The 24,245-nt window shown below is 44.5% G+C and overlaps 3 protein-coding genes across 3 annotated transcripts in view; 2 read left to right on the plus strand and 1 right to left on the minus strand.

Annotated features, from left to right (window-relative positions):
• Window positions 1-24,245, plus strand: part of LOC126355515 (cuticle protein 16.5-like) — a 260,085-nt gene that overhangs the window by 50,057 nt on the left and 185,783 nt on the right. The window lies entirely within an intron of this gene.
• The window catches only part of LOC126355506 (cuticle protein 16.5-like), a 195,810-nt gene that overhangs the window by 31,373 nt on the left and 140,192 nt on the right, over window positions 1-24,245 (plus strand). The gene's annotated exons all lie outside the window — the stretch shown is intronic.
• Window positions 19,287-20,189, minus strand: LOC126355522 (cuticle protein 16.5-like). Its single transcript, XM_050005866.1, has 2 exons — window positions 20,132-20,189; window positions 19,287-19,793 (listed from the first exon to the last, which is right to left on the minus strand). Exons 1-2 carry the CDS (start codon window positions 20,141-20,143, stop codon window positions 19,389-19,391), a joined length of 417 nt encoding a protein of 138 aa, XP_049861823.1. The 5' UTR covers window positions 20,144-20,189; the 3' UTR covers window positions 19,287-19,388.

Below are 24,245 nucleotides of genomic sequence, written 5' to 3' on the forward strand. Positions count from 1 at the left end.
CTGATTTGAAATGGGTAATGTGTTAAACACTGGATGTTAAGCACGTAAGGAAGAATTAGTTTATAGGTGTTGAAAATTAGGTTTAAAGTTGGAATTCGTCAAGTTGTCTCATTATCAATCTCTGGATGAGTCGGATAAGGTGAGGTAAATCCGACCGGGTGGGTTAACCCGACCGCCCTCTATTTGTGAGAAACGGCAAAGCGGAGAGATTTCGCATTAGTGTTACCATTTAGAACACTCGAAATAACGAAAGTGTCACATTGATAGCTTTGCCGCATTTGACATTTAGACACTCAAAAGACAATAAGTGTGTTTTCGACTGTTTCAGTTTAATTTTTGTACAAATTGCATCACTAGATTTAAATTATTAACTACAACGATCGCAAAACAAACGGTAAGTGATTTTGTAGTGCATTTAGTGACCTAATCAGTGTATGTATCGATTTTGTTGGAAATTACGTGTAAATTGATTCTATGTGTGTTAAATGAAAAATGGCATGCTGAGGTTAATCCGACCATATATTTTTTTATCGTTTATGTGCAGGGAATTACTTATTTATGGAAAAAAGTGAATTTTTCTTTATCTTTAGGGAAAGAGACGAAATTACAAACGAAAAACGACAACACACAATCAAAATGATATTCGCTGAGCAGTTGCTGCAAGGAAAAATGGGAATGTCTTTACGAGCTGTCATTCGTGATTTGAACATTCCGAGATACCCTCCAGTACTTAATTGGTGACCCATTGATGCCTCAGAACATGTCCTACGAAACGATCTCTTCTTCTAGACAAGTCTTGCCACAAACTCCTCTTCTCCCCAATTCTATTCAATACCTCCTCATTACTTATGTGATCTACCCATCTAATCTTCAGCATTCTTCTGTAGCACCACATTTCGAATTCTCCTATTCTCTACTTGTCTAAACTATTTATCGTCCATGTTTCACTTCCATACATGGCTACACTCCATACAAATACTTTCGGAAACGACTTCCTGACGCTTAAATCTATACTCATTGTTATCAAATTTCTCTTCTTCAGAAACGCTTTCCTTGCCATTGCCAGTCTACATTTTATATCCTCTCTACTTCGACCATCATCAGTTATTTTGCTTCCCAAACAGCAAAAATCCTTTACTACTTTAAGTGTCTCATTTCCTAATCTAATTCCCTCTAATTCCCTCACCATCGACTACATTCCATTATCCGCGTTTTGCTTATATCCTCCTTTCAAGACATTGTCCATTCCGTTCAGCTGCTCTTCCAAGTACTTTGCTGTCTCTGACAGAATTACAGTGTCATCGGCGAACTTCAAAGTTTTTATTTTGTCTCCATGGATTTTAATTCCTACTCGAAATTTTTCTTTTGTTTTCTTTACTGCTACCTCAATGTACAGATTGAATAACATAGGGGAGAGGCTACAACCCTGTCTCACTCCCTTCCCAACCACTGCTTCCCTTTCATGCCCCACGACTCTTATAACTGCCATCTGGTTTCTGTACAAATTGTAAATTGCCTTTCGCTTCCTGTATTTTACCCCTGCCACCTTGTCATGTGGATTATTTATATATATGTAGACACAGGTATGTTCAACCAAATGTGCATATAGCTTGTGTAACTCCCGCCTAAACCTTATAGGTTGATTGGTATTCATGTCAATCGAAAGGTGCAGATGACTGAAGCGGAAACAAACATGTTGCTTTATACAGTCCATTTACAAACAGACTAACTGGCTTGATTACAACCCTGCGTGTCCTTTCCAGAGCAGCTGAAGAAAAGCCGTAACTACTTTGGCACAGAACTCTAAAGAGAGCAAAGGAGCTGCAGAAGCTGATATTATGCTCGTGTAAGGGGCGACCAACAAGTCAACGATATGGCACAAAGTATGCAACAACTACCTCCTACTGAACTACCGTTACCCTAAGATAAACTTCATAGCACACTAGACAACAATGCAAAAACAGACTGGAAAGTGTTGCTGGACTCGGACAGTAACAAACATGATGTTGGGCGACTCAGCAACAGATAAACAACACACTTTGTTTCGTAACTCATAGCTCACAGGAGGAGAATACTTACTATGAATAAGAAGCCACATTGTTACTACATCTACATCTACGTGATTACTGTGCTATTCACAATTAAGTGCCTGGAAGAGAGTTCAATGAACCACCTTCAAGCTGTCTCTGTACCGTTCCACTCTCGAACGGCACACGGTAAAAACGGGCACTTAAATTTTTCTGTGCGTGCCCTGATTTCCCTTATTTTATCGTGATGATCATTTCTCTTTATGTAATTGTGTGCCAACAGATTGTTATGGCAATCGGAGGAGAAAACTGGTGATTGAAATTCATGAGAAGATCCCGTCGCAACGAAAAACGCGTTTGTTTTAATGATTACCACTCCAATTCACTTATCATGTCTGTGACACAATCTCCCCTGTTTCGTAATAATACAAAACGAGCTGCCCTTCTCTGTACTTTTTCGACGTCATCCGTAAGTCGCATCTGATGCGGATCCCACACCGCACAACAATACTCCAGAATAGGGCGGACAAGCGTAGTGTCAGCAGTCTCGTTAGTAGACCTGTTGCACCTTCTGAGTGTTTTCCCAATGAGTCGCAGTCTTTGGTTTGCTCTACCCACAATATAGTAAATGTGTTCGTTCCAATTTAGGTTATTTGTATTTGTAATCCCTAAGTATTTAGTTGAATTTACAGCCTTCAGATTTGTGTAACTTCTCGCGTAATAGAAATTTATCTGATTTCTTTTAGTACTCATGTGAATAACTTCACACTTTACTAAGAAAAACTTTAATTTACTAGAATATGTTTTCTATCTAAACTGCGATATCTACCGTATTGTAAATTATATTATGCAAAATTAACAGAATGCCAAAAATCCAACAATTCAAGATCAATACCAATATGTAATGTTTTAAAAGTGACTAATTATCGCCGGCCGGTGTAACCGAGCGGTTCTATGCGCCTCAGATCGCTACGGTCGCTGGTTCGAATCCTGCCTCGGGCATGGATGTGTGTGATGTCATTAGGTTAGTTAGGTTTAAGTAGTTCTAAGTTCTAGGGACTGGTGTTCTCAGATATTAAGTCCCATAGTGCTTGAACCTTTGACACGAATTATCTTTCTCGTAGAGTAGCTCACAGCTCGACTGACAGGATCGTTTCCAAAAGTATTTCACTGATATTCGTAAAAAGCAGGCTTCTGAATACTAATTATAGCAATTGTAAAACTGCATGCTGGACCGATATTCGAGCTCGGGACTTTTGCCTTTTTTCCAAAGACGCTACCCTTTTGCTTTTATTTTATATGCTTATTGCAAGCGACCATATGAAAAAGCATTACAGAGTTCCAGAAATGGCACAAAATTGTGAGGACTAACACAAGGTGTTACAAAAGGTACGGCCAAACTTTCAGAAAACATTCCCCACACACAAAGAAAGAAGATATCTTATGTGGACATGTGTCCGGAAACGCTTAGTTTCTATGTTAGAGCTCATTTTATTACTTCTCTTCAAATCACATTAATCATGGAATGGAAACACACAGCAACAGAACGTACCAGCGTGGCTTCAAACACTTTGTTACAGGAAATGTTCAAAATGTGCTCCGTTAGAAAGGATACATGCATCCACTCTCCGTCGCATGGAATCCCTGATGCGCTGATGCAGTCCTGGAGAATGGCGTATTGTATCACATCCGTCCACAATACGAGCACGAAGAGTCTATACATTTGGTACCGGGGATGCGTAGACTAGAGCTTCCAAAAGCCCCCATAAATGAAAGTCAAGAAGGTTGAGGTCAGGAGACCATGGATGCCATGGAATTGGTCCACCTCTACCAATCCATCGGTCACCCAATCTATTGTTGAGAAGCGTACGAACACTTAGACTGAAATGTGCAGGATCTCCATCGTGCGTGAACCACATGTTGTGTCGTACTTGTAAAGGCAAATGTTCTAGCAGCACAGGTAAAGTATCTCGTATGAAATCATGATGAAATGGTCCATTGAGCACAGGTGGAAGAACATGGGGACCAATCAAGACATCACCAACAATGCCTGCCCAAACGTTCACAGAAAATCTGTCGCATGTCAACATAAGCACCGAAGTCAAGATAACCTTTCTTCAATTGGGCCAACTGGCGGTGAATCGAGGAAGTACAGTACAGACTGAAAAAACTAAAATGAGCTCTAACATGGAAATTAAACATTTCCGGACACGTGTCCACATAACATCTTTTCTTTATTTGTGTGTGGGGAATGTTTCCTGAAGGTTTGGCAGTACATTTTAGTAACATCCAGTATAATTCTAGTTTTTGTAAAACTTTTTCACAATCAGGAAACAGAAAAGGTTTGAAGTTTAATCCACACCTCTCATATTGAACCACGTTTAAAGAAATACCACGAAGGCAGAAATTTCTAGCAAAATAATCAAGTACGCTCTCTATTAATACATGAAAATAACTGACTTGCAATATTATGCCATATAAAAGAACATCCGGATTTACAACTCTCCAACAGGGAGGGCAGTCACCTTCTCAGTATCCACAGTCCGTAATGGCTCGTTTGTTCAAAAGTAACTACGCTGTAAGACTTCTCAGAGCCGGAACACCCCAACTGTTAGGAGGATCCATGAATACTCTTCATAAGTTACTGGCATAATGTTTTCCATATTTCATTCGCGGTAGGATCCGATCGTGCTGTTCCTGTAAGTACATTCAAGATTGCAGCTTGTCCATTCCGCTCATATATGCAGGTCACCGTCATCCATGCGATCCAATCGATGGCGTTGGGTTTTTGTCTGGTAATGTACGTCGCACCTGCGTAAATAATTACATACCTACGATCCTACTGATGACAATGGCCCAACTTTAACAGGACTCAGTAGATTGATTGCCGCGAGTAATGAGTAAGTAGGCAGGGGCACTACAAATGTTTACTGGCATAATGTTTTCCATATTTCATTCGCGGTAGGATCTTTTTGTGCTGTTCCTGTAAGTACATTCAAGATTGCAGCGTGTCCATTCCGTTCATATATGCAGGTCACCGTCATCCGTGCGATCCAATCGATGGCGTTGGGTTTTTGTCTGGTAATGTACGTCGCACCTGCGTAAATAATTACATACCTACGATCCTACTGATCACATTGCCCCAACTCTAACAGGACTCAGTAGATTGATTGCCGCGAGTAATGAGTAAGTAGGCAGGGGCACTACAAATGTAGTGTGTGGACGGAAAGTTGATAATGTGGGAGCGTGCCAGAGATGAGCCCCTGCATTCACACTATCCTCTGTGTCCTCGGTGGCTCAGACCGATAGTCGGCTTTCGACCGTGGTCGTGCGGCGACAGGCTCCACGCGCCGGACAGCGCCCCCACTTGTTTACTTCCGCGTCGCGGTATTCCGTGTTGTGTAGCGTCCATTATTACTGCACCCCACGGCACACTGTTACGCCCTAGCGAAACTTAAAGTAACGTTCCTAGACGAACATGCCCGACCAAATGGAACAATTCATTCGCTAAGAGCTACGTCTGGACCCCCAGGAAGTGATTGGTATTCACTTCTCTATCACTGGCAGTATCGTGTGTATTGAAATGACGACGGAGGAAGCATGTCGTGAGGTAGTTCGACAACACGCACACGGACTCAACTTCATTCATTCTGACGAGAATATTGCAGAGGTAACGGTAGATCACGCCGGTTTCGGTCTTCGAACAATTCGGGTCTTTGAGCTCCCCTTCGAAGTGCCACAAGACGTGGCCTTCGAAGCTTTCCGACCCTACTTGCGCTTCCGAGATATTTAAATTGACTTACTTGGCTAATGGTAGATTGTCCTATTTTAATATTGGACAGTGTGCTTCTTGTACTGATGACCATACTCTTTGTTTTTGCTGTGTTTATTTGCATCCCATAGTCCACACAAGCTTCATTCGGATCTTTGAGCATGTTAATCACTGTCCGCTCACTTTCTGCCATTAATACCATGTCATCAGCGAATCTTGTACATTATGTTCTCTTTCCACCAATAGATATTCCTCTTTTTCCATCTAAGCTTTTCGCAACAATCGCTTCAAGGAATACGTTAAACAACAGCGGGGAAAGGTAACAAACTTGTCTAACACCTCGTCCAGTGCTGCTTCCTTCTGATATTTCATTTCCAATCCTTATCCTTATTTTCTGGTGTAAATATAGATTCTGTATCAGTCGTCTCTCTTTCCAATCTACTCCATTCCTTTTCAAGATATCCATCAGCTTGTTCCACTGAACTCTGTCAAAAGCCTTTTCTAAATTTATAAAAACAGCAAACCTTTCTCTACCCTTTTTCATATATCTTTCCCCTATGGTTCTTAGCAGGCCAATTGCATCTCTTGTTCCTTTTCCTCTTGTAAATCCGAACTGCTCCTCTACAATCCCTCTATCCAGCTTGCCATATAACCTTCTATTCAACACTCTCAGCAAGACTTTAGCTGCATGAGAAATTCGACTGATGGTCTGGTGCTCTTCACATTTTTTAGTGTTTCTCTTTTTCTCTATTGGTATCATAACTGTTGTAGTGAAGTCCTCAGGCCACTCCCATTTGTCATATATCTCGTTACAGGGATAGACTATTCCTTTTCTTACCTTGTTTCCCAAACTCTTCTGCTGGCAAATCATCTATTCCACATGCCTTCCTATTCTTCATCTTCTTCAGCGCCTTTCCATCTTCCGGCAGATATTGCTCCTCTTCAACCTTAATTTCGCTTTGATTTTCGTCCCCCTTATACAGACATTCAATATATTCTTTCTATCTGTTCAAAACCTGCTGTGGGTCTTCTGCCAGAGTACAAAGCGGTCTTTCTATTTCCATGTTGTTCCTCTTTCTTTTGGCTCACTAGCCAGTCTATACATCATTTCATACTTTCTCTCTCTCTCGATTTTCTCTATTTCGTCGCCTTTCTGTTTCACTCATTTTCCTCTTGCTTCTTCAGTTTCTCTTTTTAATTCATTATTCAGTTTCCTGTACCTCTTTTTGCCTTCTTCAGTTTCTACACTTTTCCACTTTCAGCACTCTTCCATCTTTTTCAACATGTTTTTTTGTTATCCATTTTTTCTTGGTGCTTTGGGATACTCTACTTCCTAGTACTTCTTTGGCAGAGTCCACGAGTTCTTTCCTCATTTTTATCCTATTTGTTATTAACGCTTTCACCATCACTACCTTTTTGCCGTTTTTCCATAAATCTGTTCTCCAAATCTGATGCTTTTCCTACCTCTTTGAGTCTTTCTATGTTTAGTCTTTCCTTCGCCTTACCTTTCCAGACTGCGCTTCCTATTTATTTCATTCCTCAGCGACTTGTGCTTCTGTATTCCTGAGTTTCCCGGAACGTTTTTATACTTCTTCCGTTCATTGATCAACTGAAGTATTTCGTCTGTTACACTTGGTTTCTTCGCATTTACCTTCTTTGTACCTATGCTTTTCTTTCGAACTTGTGTGATGGAACTTTTTAGAGATGTCCATTCCTCTTCAACTGTACCGCCTACTGAGCAATTCCTTCTGCTGTATCTATAGCCCTAAGATCTTCAAGCGTATCTCGTCACTCTGTAGTATTTCCCTATCCCAATTCTTTGCGTGTTGATTCTTTCTGATTAAGGTCTTAAATTTCAGCCTACTCTTCATCACTACTGTATTGTGATCTCAGTCTATATCTGCTCATGGGTATGCCTTACAATCCAGTATCTGATTTCGGAATACCTGTCTGATGGAGACGTAATCTAACTGAAATCTTCCCGTATCACCCGGCTTTTTCCAAGTGTACCTCTTCCTTTTGTGACACTTGAACAGAGTATTCGCTATTACTAGCTGAAATTTATTACAGTACTGAAATTTATTACAGAACTCAATTAGTCTTTCTGCCCTTTCATTCCTTGTCCCAATCCCATATTATCCTGTAACCTCTTCTTCTACTCCTTCCCCTACAACTGCATTCCAGGGCTCCATGACTGTCAGATTTTCATCTCCCTTTACGTACTGTGTTATCCTTTCAATATCCTCATATACTTTCTCTCTCTCTTCCTCTCTCTTTATCTCTCTTCATCTTGCGACGCCGACATGTATACCTGAACTATCATTGTCTGTGTTAGTTTGCTGTCGACTCTGATAAGGACAACCCCATCACCGAACTGTTTACAGTGACACACACTGTGCCCTGCCTTCCCATTCATAACGAATCCTGCTCCCATTATACCATTTTGCGCTGCTGTTGATATCACCCTATACTCATCTGACCAGAAGTACTGGTCTTCTTTCCACTTCACTTCACTGACACCATATCTAGATCGAGTCTTTGCATTTCCCTTTTCAGGTTTTCTAGTTTCCATACCATGTTCAAGCTTCTGATATTCCATGTCCTGACTCGAAGAACGTTAACATCTCCTTTGACTGTTCCGTCCCAGAGATCCGAATGGGGGACTATTCCGGAATCTTTTGCCAATGGATTCATGATTAATCCGGTCATAGCTGGATCAAAATCGACAGAGACCTGAGCCGCTCTAAGTCGACAGGTGGTGGACAGAGCTATTACGTCTCTGCAGTCACTCAGCACCGATTCCAAGACACATTTGATTTGGAGCAACACCGTGTGACAATACTGTCTGAGGCCGAGTCGCCATCATTCAGACAAATATTTTATAATCGCCATTAAGCATGGAGAGCGGTGGGTTTGATCCATATTCTGACCTCCAGCTTTTTTTCGGTATCAGAAGGTATCCTTCAACGAAGACCGGCAGCACATACGTGTAATGCTGTATGAGCTCGTTATGCATCGTTTGCCACTGGGGCATCGTGATGTCTGTAAAAGCCCGATAAATTTCCATGGGTACCCGTCCAGTTTTGGTGATTTGTTTGCTGCCCCTTGTTTGAGTGCCTCCAATATGTCATTTCCTGTGGTCGCTTCCTGAAGCACTTCCTCATCTATCTAGGTGAGTGTCACTTTCAGTGGCCGCAAGAACTCTCCCACTATGGGTTCTGTCCTGGTCCCAGGGACGACCGACGAAATCTGTCGAAAAATGCTGAAGCTATGTCTCCTAGCGCTCCGCGACATGGAGTGTGTCGGTTAACGTTCGGAGAAAGCGTCTTTATTCGCGTATCACATGATGCATTGATGGAGGTTCCCCAGCAACAGCTCTATCCTGCGTCGCTTGTGCGTGACAATGGGCGCCTTAACACGGTTAACTTCAGGCTGACGATAAGCAGACGTGGCTTACAAGGACATCTCGCGAATCAGTATGTAAATAATATTAGTGACCCGATGCTTCTGCATTTTATCTCGGCTGTACGTTATAATGGCGTGACCTAAAGATGGCTTTGCACATTCCAGCCACCATTGCGTCACCATTGCCTAACCTGGGAGTCGCTCCTCACATCTGGCCCACACGTTCTCAATTCGCTCATGAAAGTCTCGATGTGACGACAGTGAAACGTTCAATTTCCAAAGTCCTCGACTGCACCACAGACTCTGCCATGGTAGACTGATCGTGCACAAGTACGCCGTATGAGCAATAAACACCGTGTCCACATTTCAGCAGCAAACGCCTCATGCTGTAGTCCAGCACAAACATAAATAAGGACAAGACGGCTCGTCGAGTGACCGGTGAAAAATGTGAAACCCTCCCTGTTCCCGCGGATCCGTTCCCAAAGGTCACAAAGTTTTGTGTGCCGGCGTATTGTTTGTACTTATTTGCAGTTATTAAGATTAGGAGTTTGATCTTTCGGAGCCTGGACACAGTAGAAGTTGTAACACCGTAACTCCATTGCTGTACTGGTTTATTTTGCCTTTTGTTTTGTTTAGCGTTATAGCGTTGAGTTTTTGTGAATGTTGTTGGATTGACTCGATACCATGAGAGTGTTTATACTTTTCTGTTTAAAAACTTTGATGTCTTTTAGAGTGTAGGAAGTGTAATCTCTGTAATACGTACGATATGAGCAAATTATATGTTTTGTCTTTGACATATAATCTCTTTGGTTATCTTTAAGGTTGATTGATTTTGTTTAAATAATTCTTTTAGAAATGTCAATATGTGCTAATGTTCTGTTTTATTTAACGTGTTTGCTTCCTCTTATGTAAACCGCTGACCTTCACTTAGGGTTCTTAGTTATTTTGTATGTAAAAGGTGTTGTGGTGCCTCTCCGGAACGGAACTGTGGAGTGCGCGCAAATTGTGGTTGGCTCAGGTAGAAAAGGTGGAACAAAGAGTCAGTCGGGGACGAGCTACCAAACTATCAACTGCTCATGTAAAAGTTGTGTATTGTGCTGGCTCCGAGAGAGGCTTTTCTTGACGCTTTCCAATGCCTCGGATGGATGGATAAAGAGTTGGAACTATTCTGAAATTGGTATCTATCATCGCCAGCAAGTAATGACAGAGTCCAGCACCTGCAAATCCACCTACCAACATGCACTCCCAACCACATTGCGCAATCACTGTAATAGAACACAACAACTGTTGTAATGTACAGTGAAGGATCAGCTCCTTGGATGTGTTAGTGTGTTCAAATAAAAGATAATTTATAACAATTTGTGTACCTACCTTGATTGTTTCCTTATCGTAACACCTCTCAGGTTCCTCTCCGTTTGAACTGAAGTGATTACCGAGTGTCCTTCATTGAAAGAATATTAAAATTAATATGGCAAGAGAGCGTGCTAAATTTAATATTGTTTGTTGAAAGGATCTTACAAATATCTCAATTCTGTGTTTCAATGCAGTAAAAGTTGAGAACTGATATTTTAGAAAATTACATGTTCAAGCTTGTTAAGGGATTGTTTCTTTAGTGTATTGAAAGTATGTTTAGTTTGCTCTGCTACGGTGGTCAAGATTAAGGGCCCCTCTCCATTGAAAGTAATTAAAATGCACAGAGTTACTTAATTATAGAAAGTTTCAATTACTCTTGACATTCAAGTGAAATTCTGAACAATATTGGGTTCCTGTTGTGTATTAAAAGTGCATATTAATGGTGTAACAGGGTCAACAGTTTGTCTATTGTGCTCATGCTAGATAACGATTAATAGAAAGGCCACTATCTATGAAAATAGTAATTTCCTTATGCAAAAGACAATGAGAAGTAATTTGTTAGCGAACTCCATTTAATTTTCATTCTAAGTAGAAAGGTGTTTAGTAGTGAGAGGTTAAACCATGCAGAGTAACTAAATTTGCTGTGAACCATATCCATATTACATGCCAGACAGGAATTTCTTTGAAAAGTCATACTAAACCTATGTCCAATTTATGGTTCTACAGTTAATATTAATAGTAATGCTATAAAGACCATTCAGTTTGAATAAGCCCTGAAAGTAATAGTGTGTTTTGCTATCTGTTATATTTATGCCAATAGTTTGTTCTGATCTGTTAACTCCAACCTTACACTGAACACACTGTATTCAGGTGCCAGAGTTCATTGCACTCACGTGTGGCAAATTGTAGGTTGTGTTTGTCCGTTAAAGTTACTCATACATATTTTGTCGAACAAGAATGTCAATCATGCTCTTGCCTAATTAGGCTGGCGACCGTTTTTTTATTCTTTGAACAGTGTAGGTCGGTAAAATATTGTTTGTTACTGTTTAAATAATTACGTGATTCTGACTTTCACTTGCAATAAGCCACCTCTGCTAGTTACAACACGGACAACATAACTAAATTCCTCTCAGAGGGTAACACTGCTCTGTTGCCTTATACCACAATTGCTTGAATAAAAATCATTTCATTATACGAACTGCCTCCAACTTTAAGGTTATGGTATAGCACTCGGTAGTGTTATAAAGTCACTGCCTAGCAGAAAGTTGTCGTATCTGCCAGCAAAAAGAGGAGTAACAACTTCTGAGTAAAGCTGTGCCCTTTCCCTTCGCTGCTCCACGCCAGAGGGAGCACAGATATCGATAACGCGAATCTCGTGAATTGCAACTGCCAGACCTCGTGCAGCTGGTAGAACAAAGGGATGTGTTGCCGGTATCCGTTCCCTCATCAAGAGTGTCATGCCATTGTTAGAAGCCTATTAAGACGATTAGTGCGTGAGGCAAGCAGACATCTCAGGGAAGTCGTCGAGTCGTACTTCCTGCACCAGCAGGACATCAATGTCAGATGTGTGTAACTTCACCACCGAACCAATGTTGTTGATATTGACAGTCCCAATTTTATAGGCTTTCGGTTTGGTGTCCGTCATACGAGCTCAGAGTTGAGTAGCGGGTGCATCTGCAGCGTCGACTCCCGCAGTTTCCAAGGCGGAACTACGATATTTTACTCGTAAAACATCATCAGTCATCTGGGTGGGTGGGCGCCACTGTTGCGTCTCCGACGTTTTGTGTGTCAGCCCCTTCAGTGCCGTCTGCATGGTCGGCCCATATGAGGATGTCATGAGGCACAGCCCCGTTATGATCCTTTCTGTTGGATGTTGTCCGCGACACCTCTGTCCTATCCTGTTGGAAGCTGGAAGAGTGTGTGGCGCTTTTAGAAGAAGAGTCATCTGAAAACGATGACGTCCTCTCACCATGCGCAAGCGCACAATTGGCTTTACATGTGTTTACATGTGCCGCGGTAATACATAGAACGAATCATGGCCTTGTCAAAACAAAATGTTCAGATGTGTGTGAAATGTTATGGGACTTAACTGCTAAGGTCTTCAGTCCCTAAGCTTAACACTACTTTATCTAAATTATCCTAAGGACAAACACACAGACACCCATGCCCGAAGGAGGACTCGAACCTCCGCCGGGACCAGCCGCACTGTCCATGACTGCAGCGCTTACGACCGCTCGGCTAATCCCACACGGTGTGACCTTGTCGTTCAGGAAATTGACACTGAAATTTAGTTTTGTTAACGAATATGCTCGCCCGAAGGCTTACGAGATAGAACCTTATTTACGGGACGAGGTAAAAATCTAAACTGAAGCTCTAGCAGGAATACACTTATCTATAGTCATCAGCGCCGTTCAGCAGTGTAGTCCATGTCAAGCTCATCAATGAAGCGACATGTGACGAACTACTGCACCGACAGCGACAAGGACTTCGTTTCTGTCATTCGTAGGAGAGCGTTGGAGCGGTTGTAGTTGAACACGCCAACATGGTACTACGAACGATCCGTGTCTTTGAGCTCCAACCGAAGTGCCTGAAGAATTGGTTACAGACGCCTTGCGTCCCTGCGGAACGGCTCTGTCCCATGTGGTTGAAAAATGGGCGAGTTTCAGAACGTATACTGTCCTCAATAGCGACAGACAGATACGGATCGAAATACGAAAACATGTTCCCTCATATCTGTACATCTCTGTTTGTAGGGTGACTGTCATCTATGATGGACAATAATGAACGTGCTCTGGGTATGAGAAGGATGGAGATGTGCGAGCCGGCCCCTATAGCCGAGTGTTTCTAGGCGCTTCAGTCCGGAACCGCGCTGCTGCTACGGTCGTAGGTTCCAATGCTGCCTCGGGCGTGGATGTATGTGCTGTCCTTAGTTTAGGTTTAAGTAGTTCTATGTCTAGGGGACTGATGACCTCAGATGTTAAGTCACGTAGTGCTTGGAGCCATTTGACACTTACGTTCGGAGTGTACCCAACGAAGATTCTTACAGCTACTACGGGATGATCCACCACTCAGGCTGCATCCGACTATGCGCCCCATGACCTACGTCGACGATTAACGTGATGACGTAGGCCGAGCGACAGTAACGTACTGAAACGTACAGAGGCCGATCGCGGCGAACCACGGAAGGAAGACGTTGCCCCGGACCGCCTGCAGCAGTCACAGGACGCTCTCTCTTCTGTGCCGCTTGCCTTATTCCGAAATCCACCATCGACGAGTCTCAGCAACGGAAACAGCGATCAACAAAACGCCGGTAGAAGCGCCGCCTCAGGGTGGAGAACGACCAACCACATCTACAAGGCAATGCCGAGGCGTTTTCGCATACAGAGTAGAGAACTATGGATACAAAATAGTTGCCTAGCGTGGATGCAGGGGTTGCCAGCGGGGCGACAACACGACCTTCCCATGCTGATGCTACCGAAACATCCGAGTTGCCCTATCGACGGCAACAGGCCACTGAGCAGACTGCGGCGCCTCAAACGCTCGACAACGTGGGGAACAGATGATGCTGGAGGAACTACACCCACACACTCTACCCGTGTAAGACTGGAAGAGTGTACGGAATCACAGCAGACCATATGAGGGGATGACGGGAGACGATAGAAAGAAAGCGGCCAGTGTACGGAAGAATTACCAAGCATAAGGTGCCCTATTTATGTTGACAGCCATGCAATAATCTTATCGGATTGGGTTTATTAATATACGTAGCATTGCGACGCCTGTAAAAATCAAGATGCTCAGTGACATAGTGAAGGCTGCAGACATAGCACTGTTACAGGAAGTTCGGGTGCTTCCCCCTCGGACTTTTACGGTTACGTTATTTAGTGTTCTGAGAGAGGCGTTAAACACTGCGATACTGTTGAAGGAACGGATACGTGCGGACGAAGTGGAGTATTTGCCTTCGGCCCGTGATACAGTCGTTACCATAGCTGCAATACATTTGATCACTGTATAAGGGAAAGCTTAGATTTTTACTCCCATGAGGCTACACCGTTATTGCTGGGACGGTACCATGCTTACATACTCGCCGGAGATTTCAATTGTGTGCTCGACAGGAAGGACAAACATCCTAACTACACTACTGGCCAAGAACTTCTGGAGCTGGTCAACGGGATGGAATCAGTCGATGCATGGGACCTGAAGTATCTCAACCAACCGGGATATACACTTAGAAGTTCTTCCAATCCATATGTGGCATACAGCAAAGCAGTGCTTAACAGTATTGGTTAAAAACAGTCTTGGTTGCAGTTATAGGTTTTTATTTTTCAACGACGCGATTCGCCTTGTTTAGGCATCATCAGGTTATCTTATTTTGGTGTTTCTTAGAAGACTCCCTTAGTCAGTGTAGCCAAATGGCATCGTCGAATATATCAGGCCAACATCGTCTTCGTTAAACTCAGTAAAAACGTTTCTAGATGGGATATACTCTTTTTACGAGCCACTCCGCAAGCCGTTTGGCTCGGATCAACGTTTCAACGGAGTTAGCGATGTCGATGGTGGACGCAGGATTCTGGCTGGTCTCGTGTACAGGCCATGAGGCTTATATTTTTACTGTTACCCTTGCTAGACAGCAGTTACTGAGACGAAGGGGTAATGGGAAGATGCACACTCCCACCTGCTTGATGCAAAACGCCGACGCATTGTGGAGGACACGTGGCATGGCTGCCTCCGTCGATGACATTCTTATGGTTCTGTCCTATTATGGTGGATCAAGTGAGCAAAGCCAAGTCCACGAAGGACGTTAATAGATTAGGGGAACGAAGTTTCTCGATGGCAGCGCACGGCCACTGACTTTTACTTTACGGCCCTCCGGGAACTGTGCGCTCAGCCACATACACCACAACACCAGACAGCGGTCCAACGAGTCAAGAAGTTGACACAACTTGCGACGCTAAGGATGGCGGGTACTGTCTGCCCAACGAAGTTCCCTCGCTGAATTATGTGATAAAGGAAAGACGAGCTATACGAAGGACGTTACTTCTTTAGATCGCTACCGGCAACGGCATAGCGCAGGCGTTCACGGATCGTTCAGCAGATTCTACGCGAGCGACGGGGAGGACCAGAGGGAGCTGGGGACCGTCCTGGAAAAGACCCCAGACGCCACTCGCCTGAACGGGGAATTGGACAGTCTATCGCAGGAACTCGAGGGAGCCATTACGCAAAAAGGCCCCAGGCCCTGATGGCTTTCGCTTGGAATTTTACCGCACCTTTGTGACCAGTATGAAACCTATGTTGTTATATATGTTTAATGACCTTCTGCGGCAAGAAGTTCCGGTTCCCGTAGAATTCACGGAAGGACTCACGATCCCGATACCCCAGCCACGTGGCGGCAAAAAGCCTTGTGATTATCGCTCCTTGACTGTCCTTAATAGTGACAATTTTTATGCGCATAGTGGGAAGTCGTATCAAAAGATCGCTGGCTGATCGAATACATGTGGATCAGTCTTGTCTTGGCGGCTTCAATAAGGAGATTAGAGCAACGTCATCGCCCTGGCGGCTCAATGCCGCCTCCGGGTGAGGGGGGGGGGGGGGGGGGGGAGGGTGGCAGCGGTTGTTGTAGATTTCTGGTGGATCACGTGCAACTCGCGGCGGTGATGAACAGGATGGGTGTCTCACCATTATTGACCACTGCAGTGTTGCGGCTGTGGCTTGGCGCCAGATCATCGATGGTGATCAACAGGGGAGAACAGGGTATTTTAGACCTTAAGGTCTGTCAGACAAGGTTCCCCCTTGTCAATAATCCTATACGTGATAACCTTACAAACGTTCCTCGCAGGCTTTCGCCGCGGACTTACCGGGCGGCATCTATAACTCAAATTAAAAACATACGTAGATGACATTTTGTTCCTGTTCCGCAATGAGGGGGAGACTCGATCAGCACTGGATTGGCTACAGACGTAGGGGATAGCAGCTGTAATAGAGGTCAACTTCCGAAGATCACAATTCATGCATGTGGAGCGTGAATTAGAACCAGGAACGGAAGGACCCTTAACTGTGGTCAAATTCTCCGATGATTGGGTATCACCCTTCATAAGGAGACGGCTGGAACGGCTACGCAAAACTACTAAATGACTGTTGCTCAGAGTTCGCACGTCAGTATGACTAAACGCCCTGTGGTCGATGAATATGCTTCAGCGAATGTCACTTGTCAATGTTTATCTCGTGCCTATGATGCGTCACCTGATATACTTTCTTCCCATGACGCGCACGTTGGCTATGAGGATTCAGGCGCCTTTTGGGTACTACGTTAATTTGGAAGGGCTCTTTAAGGTACAATACAACACGCTTACCCTCCAAGCGCGAGAAGGGGGCGTTGGTTTAGTCAACGTACAAGAGAAGACGCGTGCCATGTACATTAGTAACCGATAAAATGCTGGAGCAACAGGAGTCACTGCCTTACCGGGACGTTCATCGAAGAAGTAGTACCAACATCACATCTTCCCCCGCTCAGTGTGGGCCATATATCGCCCCCGTTAACATATGTGCGCACGTTCATCGTTGAACACAGTTACGTTTGGACGCATTTACTGACGTCCCGACAGCCGACATCGATGGACGTTTACCACTAGCTTCTTCGACAGATCTGCAGGAACAGGGTAGAACGGAAACGCCATGCCGTTAATTTGCGATTGGTGTGGTGCTCGGTACACCACCCCCACATACCCACAAGTCAGGTCAACACGATACACCGCAGTGACCCGGAAAGACCCAACGAATGACAAAAAGTAACCAATACATTTGGCGGATTCGCCCATCTGTCAGCAAAGCGGCATTTGGTCACGGAGGCGTTGACTGTCTGGACTCTGGCAAGCAAGATCATAGCGTTTATGCGGCGCACTATTCATACAGCAGTATCTTGCGATATAGTATTTTTTCGAGAGGAAACGCATTTTCCGCATCATAAGACGACCGCAGTGGCGTTGATCACATATATCACGGTCCACTACACGTATACGGATCCGCATATGAACGTACTGGATTACTGGCAATAAGTGAAAGTCGGACACACAAAGCTGTTTTGACCACGAAAGTACAGCGATTTCTATGTGAATTTCCTAGGAACGGTTTTTGTGGACCCGCCAGGTAGATGGTGTGTGCCTGGTGCGTAAAGATGAGCGGCGGTGTGGTCGTTTGTGGAATCGACCAAGTAAAGAGAATAGCTAAGGAAAAGCAGGCACGTATATGCCCGAGGGGGAACTAACAGTTGCACATCTGGCAATGGCATGTTTCTTTTAATTTTGTTTTAACATTTATATATACTGGGAGATCAAAAAGTCTGTATAAATTTGAAAACTGACTGAATCACAGAACAATGTAGATAGAGAGGTAAACATTGACACACATACTTGGAATGACATGGTGTTTTATTAGAACAAAAAAAAAAAAAACACCCCATATTGCTAGACGCGTGAAAGATCTCTTGCGCGCGTCGTTTGGTGACGATCGTCACTTTCGTCATGCTTGGCCTTCCAAGTCCCCAGACATCAGTCCGTGCGATTATTGGCTTTGGGGTTACCTGAAGTCGCAAGTGTATCGTGATCGACCGACATCTCTAGGGATGCTGAATGACAACATCTGACGCCAGTGCCTCATCATAACTCCGGACATGCTTTACAGTGCTGTTCACAACATTATTCCTCAACTACAGCTGTTGTTGAGGAATGATGGTGGACATATTGAGCATTTCCTGTAAAGAACATCATCTTTGCTTTGTCTTACTTTGTTATGCTAATTATTGCTATTCTGATCGGGTGAAGCGCCATCTGTCGGACATTTTTTGAACGTTTGTATTTTTTTGGTTCTAATAAAACCCCATGTTATTCCAAGCATGTGTGTCAATTTGTACCTCTTTATCTGCATTATTCCGTGACTTATTCCGTTTTTGATCACCCGGTACTTTTTGTAAGGGTGTGGGAGGTGATCGCACTTTGTTCTTACTTCCTGCTGCATGTTAGGACGGCAACGAGGCTCCTTCCAGGCCAGTTATAATGTTATAAGAACATACCACAGTTTTGTGGATAATAAAGGTTTGTGTTTCTCCAACCTTCCCTCAAAAAATAAAATAAAATATAAAAGTTGGTAGAGTACTTTCTCCCAAAAAAGGTGGGAAAAAAGTCGGCAGAGCACTTATCAACTTTAAAAATAACACATGCAGAAAAAGTCGGGAGAGCACTTGCCTGAGAAAGGCAAAGATCCCGAATTCAAGTCTGAGTGTAGAACACAGTTTTAATCTGTCAGGGAGTTTCATATTTGCACACACTCCTCTGCAGAGTGAAAATTTCATTCTGAATTGTGATTACCCGCTATGTGTTCATTATCTCACACAGTTTTCGCTTGTCTTTATATAATTTTTGTTGTATATAGCACATTGTATTCTTTGTTGTCTAGCGACAAATAAGTATCTTGCTTGTATTGTAATATGATGTCAAATGAGATTTACCGCCGGCCGGTGTGGCCGAGAGGTTCTAGGCGCTTCAGTCTGGAATTGCGCCACCGCAACGGTCGCAGGTTAGAATCCTGCCTCGGGCATGGATGTGTGTGTTGTACTTAGGTTAGTTAGGTTTACGTAGTTATAAGTTCTAGGGGACTAATGACCTCAGACATTAAGTCCCATAGTGCTCAGAGCCATTTGAACCATCTGAGATTTACCCATTATCAATTAAAAACACTGATTAGCTGTTGTATTAATTTTATTAAGTTTGTACAGTAGCTTCCTGCAAACATGTCACATAGTGACACAGCTCAGAAAAAGGTCTGTTGCAGATGTTGACATTTCAGCCCAGCAGAGCAGCCTTAGCATGGAGGTGGGCGGCGGCGGCAAGAGCACCGGGGGCGGCATAGGCCAGAGGGGTGGGGGCGGCGTACGCCACAGCAGGTGCGGCGTAAGCACGGGCGGCGTAGGCGAGGGCGGCGCCGTTGATGACGGCGTCACGGGCCTGAGTCTGGGCGACGGCGGTCAGGTGGGCGGCCCTGGTGGCGGCGACGGCAGGGGTGTCCAGCAGGTAGCCGTCGGAGCGCACGGCGACGGGGGCGGGGCCGTAGGCAGCGTAGCCGGCGTGCACGGGGGCGGCCACCACAGCGGGGGCGGCGTAGGCAGCGGGGGCTACCACTGCGGCGGGGGCGGCGCCCAGGTAGCCTGGAGTCGCCAGAGCTACGGCCAGCATAGCGCTCAGGACGATCTGAAATTCATAAATGTACATCATTTACACATCCTTTCACGTCAATGTCCTTACAACAATAGGTGAGGGTGCTAGTGCTGTAGCCGCCCGCGGTGGCCGATCGGTTTTGGGCGCTTCGGTCCGGAACCGCTTGACTGCTACGGTCGCAGGTTTGAATCCTGCCTTGGGCATGGATGTGTGTTGTCCTTAGGTTAGTTAGGTGTAAGTGGTTCTAAGTTCTAGGGGACTGATGACCTCAGCTGTTAAGTCCCATAGTGCTCAGAGACATTTGAACCATTTTGCTGGGGCTGTGTTAGACGAGACACAGAATCATTCAGTAAGATTACGGTTGTGCTTACCAGGGTCTGCATTGTGGTAGTGGTGGTGCTGCTACTGCTGCTGCCGAAATGTGCCTGCCCAGTGGTCACGGCCGCTACTTATACGGGCCAGTACGGCAGTGTGCGCAGCCAGTGAAAGCAGTGCACCTCGTCATTTTGACCTTGCGGGCGGTCCTTTCCTGGGCGTCGTCTCGTAGGAACCGCGTATCTCTTTGTTATATCTGAAAGTGTTTGTGCTTCCTCAATGAGATGGAAGGAAAGTTCGAAGGGTTTTGGAATGACATGAGTTGTCTTCTAGCAGTATTTCATCGGTGTTTTATCATATGCAAAATCGATTTCCTTTACCAGTTTGTAACACTACCCGTTTCGTGACCGTACGCCCTGTCCACACCACGTACCTGATAATCCCGCATCGGTCGTATTGCCCTGCTCCACACTGCTGTTGGCTTGCCTGAAATTATCTATTTAAATATGCAAGCGGGTTTAGGGGAGCCACTCAACGTTAAAACACGACACTGTCCTATGTCTGGTATGAACACCTACATTATGAGACGATATGGAAACCACATGTTGCACTGTTTACACTCTAAATCGTAAATGTTCATCCCAATTAACAATCTTGTTGATTAACAGTCCTAAATATCATTCGGACGAGCGTACGCGTAACCGACACGACGCCGGTGATTGTTGATAATGCAGAAGCCGAATGATCGAACGGAAGTTCTTACGCTCGTCACACATACAGATACTAGGTAATGGTCCTCCTTGTCACTAGTAATGATGTAACACTGTCCGTGAAGATAATTTTTCAGTTCTCAGTTTTCACTTGTACGAGCGTGCGCGTAACCGGCGCGGCGTGGCTGATTGTTGATAATGCGAAACGCCATGACCGACCGCACGTCCTCACGCTCGCTACAAGACACTGGCACTTGACTGCACTCTCTTATGGCGACTAATTTCTACTGATCCACTTCAGTTCATTCTGGGAGACCGAGCACGGCGCGGATGATGTAACTGTGAGACACGCATCGAGAGGATACACAAATACGTTATCGGCGGCGGTGCTCATTTTAAATTACATCTTAACGCACTTTCCTCTGAATTATTTCCATATTTAATCACTTTACTGTAATAGCACTCGTAGCAACACTTCAACCTGAATACTAACAGTGCTTATTACATGCAGAGCTACACACTACACAACATAAGTTTCGTGTCCCGTACCGACTCTCTAGACGCGGCTGCCCGCAAAGGTGCTCCACAACTAAACCAGCGATTCGACAATACCCTTACAAGTTCTTCAAACTACGTCTTACTTCGAGTCCACTGTCAAAATAAATATCCCTGTTATACCAGTTTTAAACTGAAGTTTGATAGGAAAGGCAATTGTTTATAGTTTGCTTTAAATGTGTCCATTTTCGTTATTTACCTTACGTCTATGTCGCCACAAAGGCAGTATAATGAACGACTCGTTTGAACTCTTTTAAACCTTAAAAATCTTCCCGTGTTCTACTATTCTCTATCCGATTCCTGTAAAGTACTGGAAACTAACTCGGTATATGTTTTTAATGAGAAAACAGCCAAAGCGGCAAATTTTATTTTTATTTTCTTGATGACTATTTTCGGGTCTGGAACCATTTTCGTGTCATCCAGTGAGTCAGAATTGTGGTTCTTAGTTTGCAAGAACCACACCAAGATAAAAAATACGTATAACAAAGGGCAAATAACCAGTTACAGAGCATACAGGTAACTGTTGTAGAAAACTTCACATTTGTCTTTTTGGTGCAAAAGGTGGTGCGTCTGACGCTATACGGTCTCTTACGCTCGTAATAATGCGAAAAAGGATCATTCTTTCTTCATTCTGGGCATATTTTACTGCAAGTGGAATAGAAGTTCACCGGACGAATACATATCGTTCGCTTTCTTCATTTCCAATTACTTTCAGTATGGAAGAACAATACTTCACAGTTACTAAAATCTACACAGTGGAAAAATATAAACCCAATAGAATTTACCTCTCATTTGATCTTGAGTCTCAAATATTAGTAGTTAGAACACCACCCGTTCTAGCGGGATAAGAAAAATCAATTTAGACATATTGTCGCTTTTAGCAGCAGCAATATACACTACAGGAAATTGAAATAAGAACACCGTGAATTCATTGTCCCAGGAAGGGGAAACTTTATTGACACATTCCTGGGGTCAGATACATCACATGATCACACTGACAGAACCACAGGCACATAGATACAGGCAACAGAGCATGCACAATGTCGGCACTAGTACAGTGTATATCCACCTTTCGCAGCAATGCATGCTGCTATTCTCCCATGGAGTCGATCGTAGAGATGCTGGATGTAGTCCTGTGGAACGGCTTGCCATGCCATTTCCACCTCGCGCCTCAGTTGGACCAGCGTTCGTGGTGGACGTGCAGAGCGCGTGAGACAACGCTTCATCCAGTCCCAAACATGCTCAATGGGGGACAGATCCGGAGATCTTGCTGGCCAGGGTAGTTGACTTACACCTTCTAGAGCACGTTGGGTGGCACGGGATACATGCGGACGTGCATTGTCCTGTTGGAACAGCAAGTTCCCTTGCCGGTCTAGGAATGGTAGAACGATGGGTTCGATGACGGATTGGATGTACCGTGCACTATTCAGTGTCCCCTCGACGATCACCAGAGGTGTACGGCCAGTGTAGGAGATCGCTCCCCACACCATGATGCCGGGTGTTGGCCCTGTGTGCCTCGGTCGTATGCAGTCCTGATTGTGGCGCTCACCTGCACGGGGCTAAACACGCAGACGACCATCATTGGCACCAAGGCAGAAGCGACTCTCATCGCTGAAGACGACACGTCTCCATTCGTCCCTCCATTCACGCCTGTCGCGACACAATTGGAGGCGGGCTGCACGATGTTGGGGCGTGAGCGGATGACGGCCTAACGGTGTGCGGAACCGTAGCCCAGCTTCATGGAGATGGTTGCGAATGGTCCTCGCCGATACCCCAGGAGCAACAGTGTCCCTAATTTGCTGGGAAGTGGCGGTGCGGTCCCCTACGGCACTGCGTAGGATCCTACGGTCTTGGCGTGCATCCGTGCGTCGCTGCGGTCCGGTCCCAGGTCGACGGTCACGTGCACCTTCCGCCGGCCACTGGTGACAACATCGATGTACTGTGGAGACCTCACGCCCCACGTGTTGAGCAATTCGGTTGGGACGTCCACCCGGCCTCCCGCATGCCAACTATACGCCCTCGCTCAAAGTCCGTCAGCTGCACGTACGGTTCACGTCCACGCTGTCGCGACATGCTACCAGTGTTAAAGACTGCGATGGAGCTCCGTATGCCACGGCAAACTGGCTGACACTGACGGCGGCGGTGCACAAATGCTGCGGAGCTAGCGCCATTCGACGGCCAACACCGCGGTTCCTGGTGTGTCCGCTGTGCCGTGCGTGTGATCATTGCTTGTACAGCCCTCCCGCAGTGTCCGGAGCAAGTATGGTGGGTCTGACACACAGGTGTCAATGTGTTCTTTTTTCCATTTCCAGGAGTGTATTAAATTATAATGACATGGAATATTTTTACTAGACCTTTTGATGTATAAAGTAAACTGCAACTTTAGTCTTATGTGCTCTACTGACACTCTTAAATAAAAACTTAACTAAGACACTAGATTAATCCCATAAACAATCAGTAAAACTTTTGAGCTATATTGAGTATGTATGCCATCAGTGCCAAAAGAACCTCCCTTTATGCATGGAGACTATCTTGCTATTCCCTGTGTGATCTGTGTAAAACAACTACTTGTCAATTCCATGAGCACTAATATTTTAACATGTGCAATGAAACTTTATAAATTGCTGGTACGTAGTCTTTTATTGGGGCACATCGAACTTCACAGTGGAGTTCACCTAAACGTATCCATAACACATGTCGTATTATTGTCTTGATAATCAATTAATTGATTTTGATAAATTTAAGAAAAGAAAAATGTTACTATTCCATGGAATATGCATTTTTCTAACAAACAGTTTTTTGGGTGCTGTTTATGTCACGCATGTTTCGAAAATAAAATTCATTTTTACGTATTTGAGTATGTTTAAAGTTACAGATTTAAAGCTGGAATTGTTTCCAATTCAGA

The sequence above is a fragment of the Schistocerca gregaria genome, chromosome 3 (genome assembly GCF_023897955.1).
Source record: "Schistocerca gregaria isolate iqSchGreg1 chromosome 3, iqSchGreg1.2, whole genome shotgun sequence".
NCBI classification, from domain to species: domain Eukaryota; kingdom Metazoa; phylum Arthropoda; class Insecta; order Orthoptera; family Acrididae; genus Schistocerca; species Schistocerca gregaria.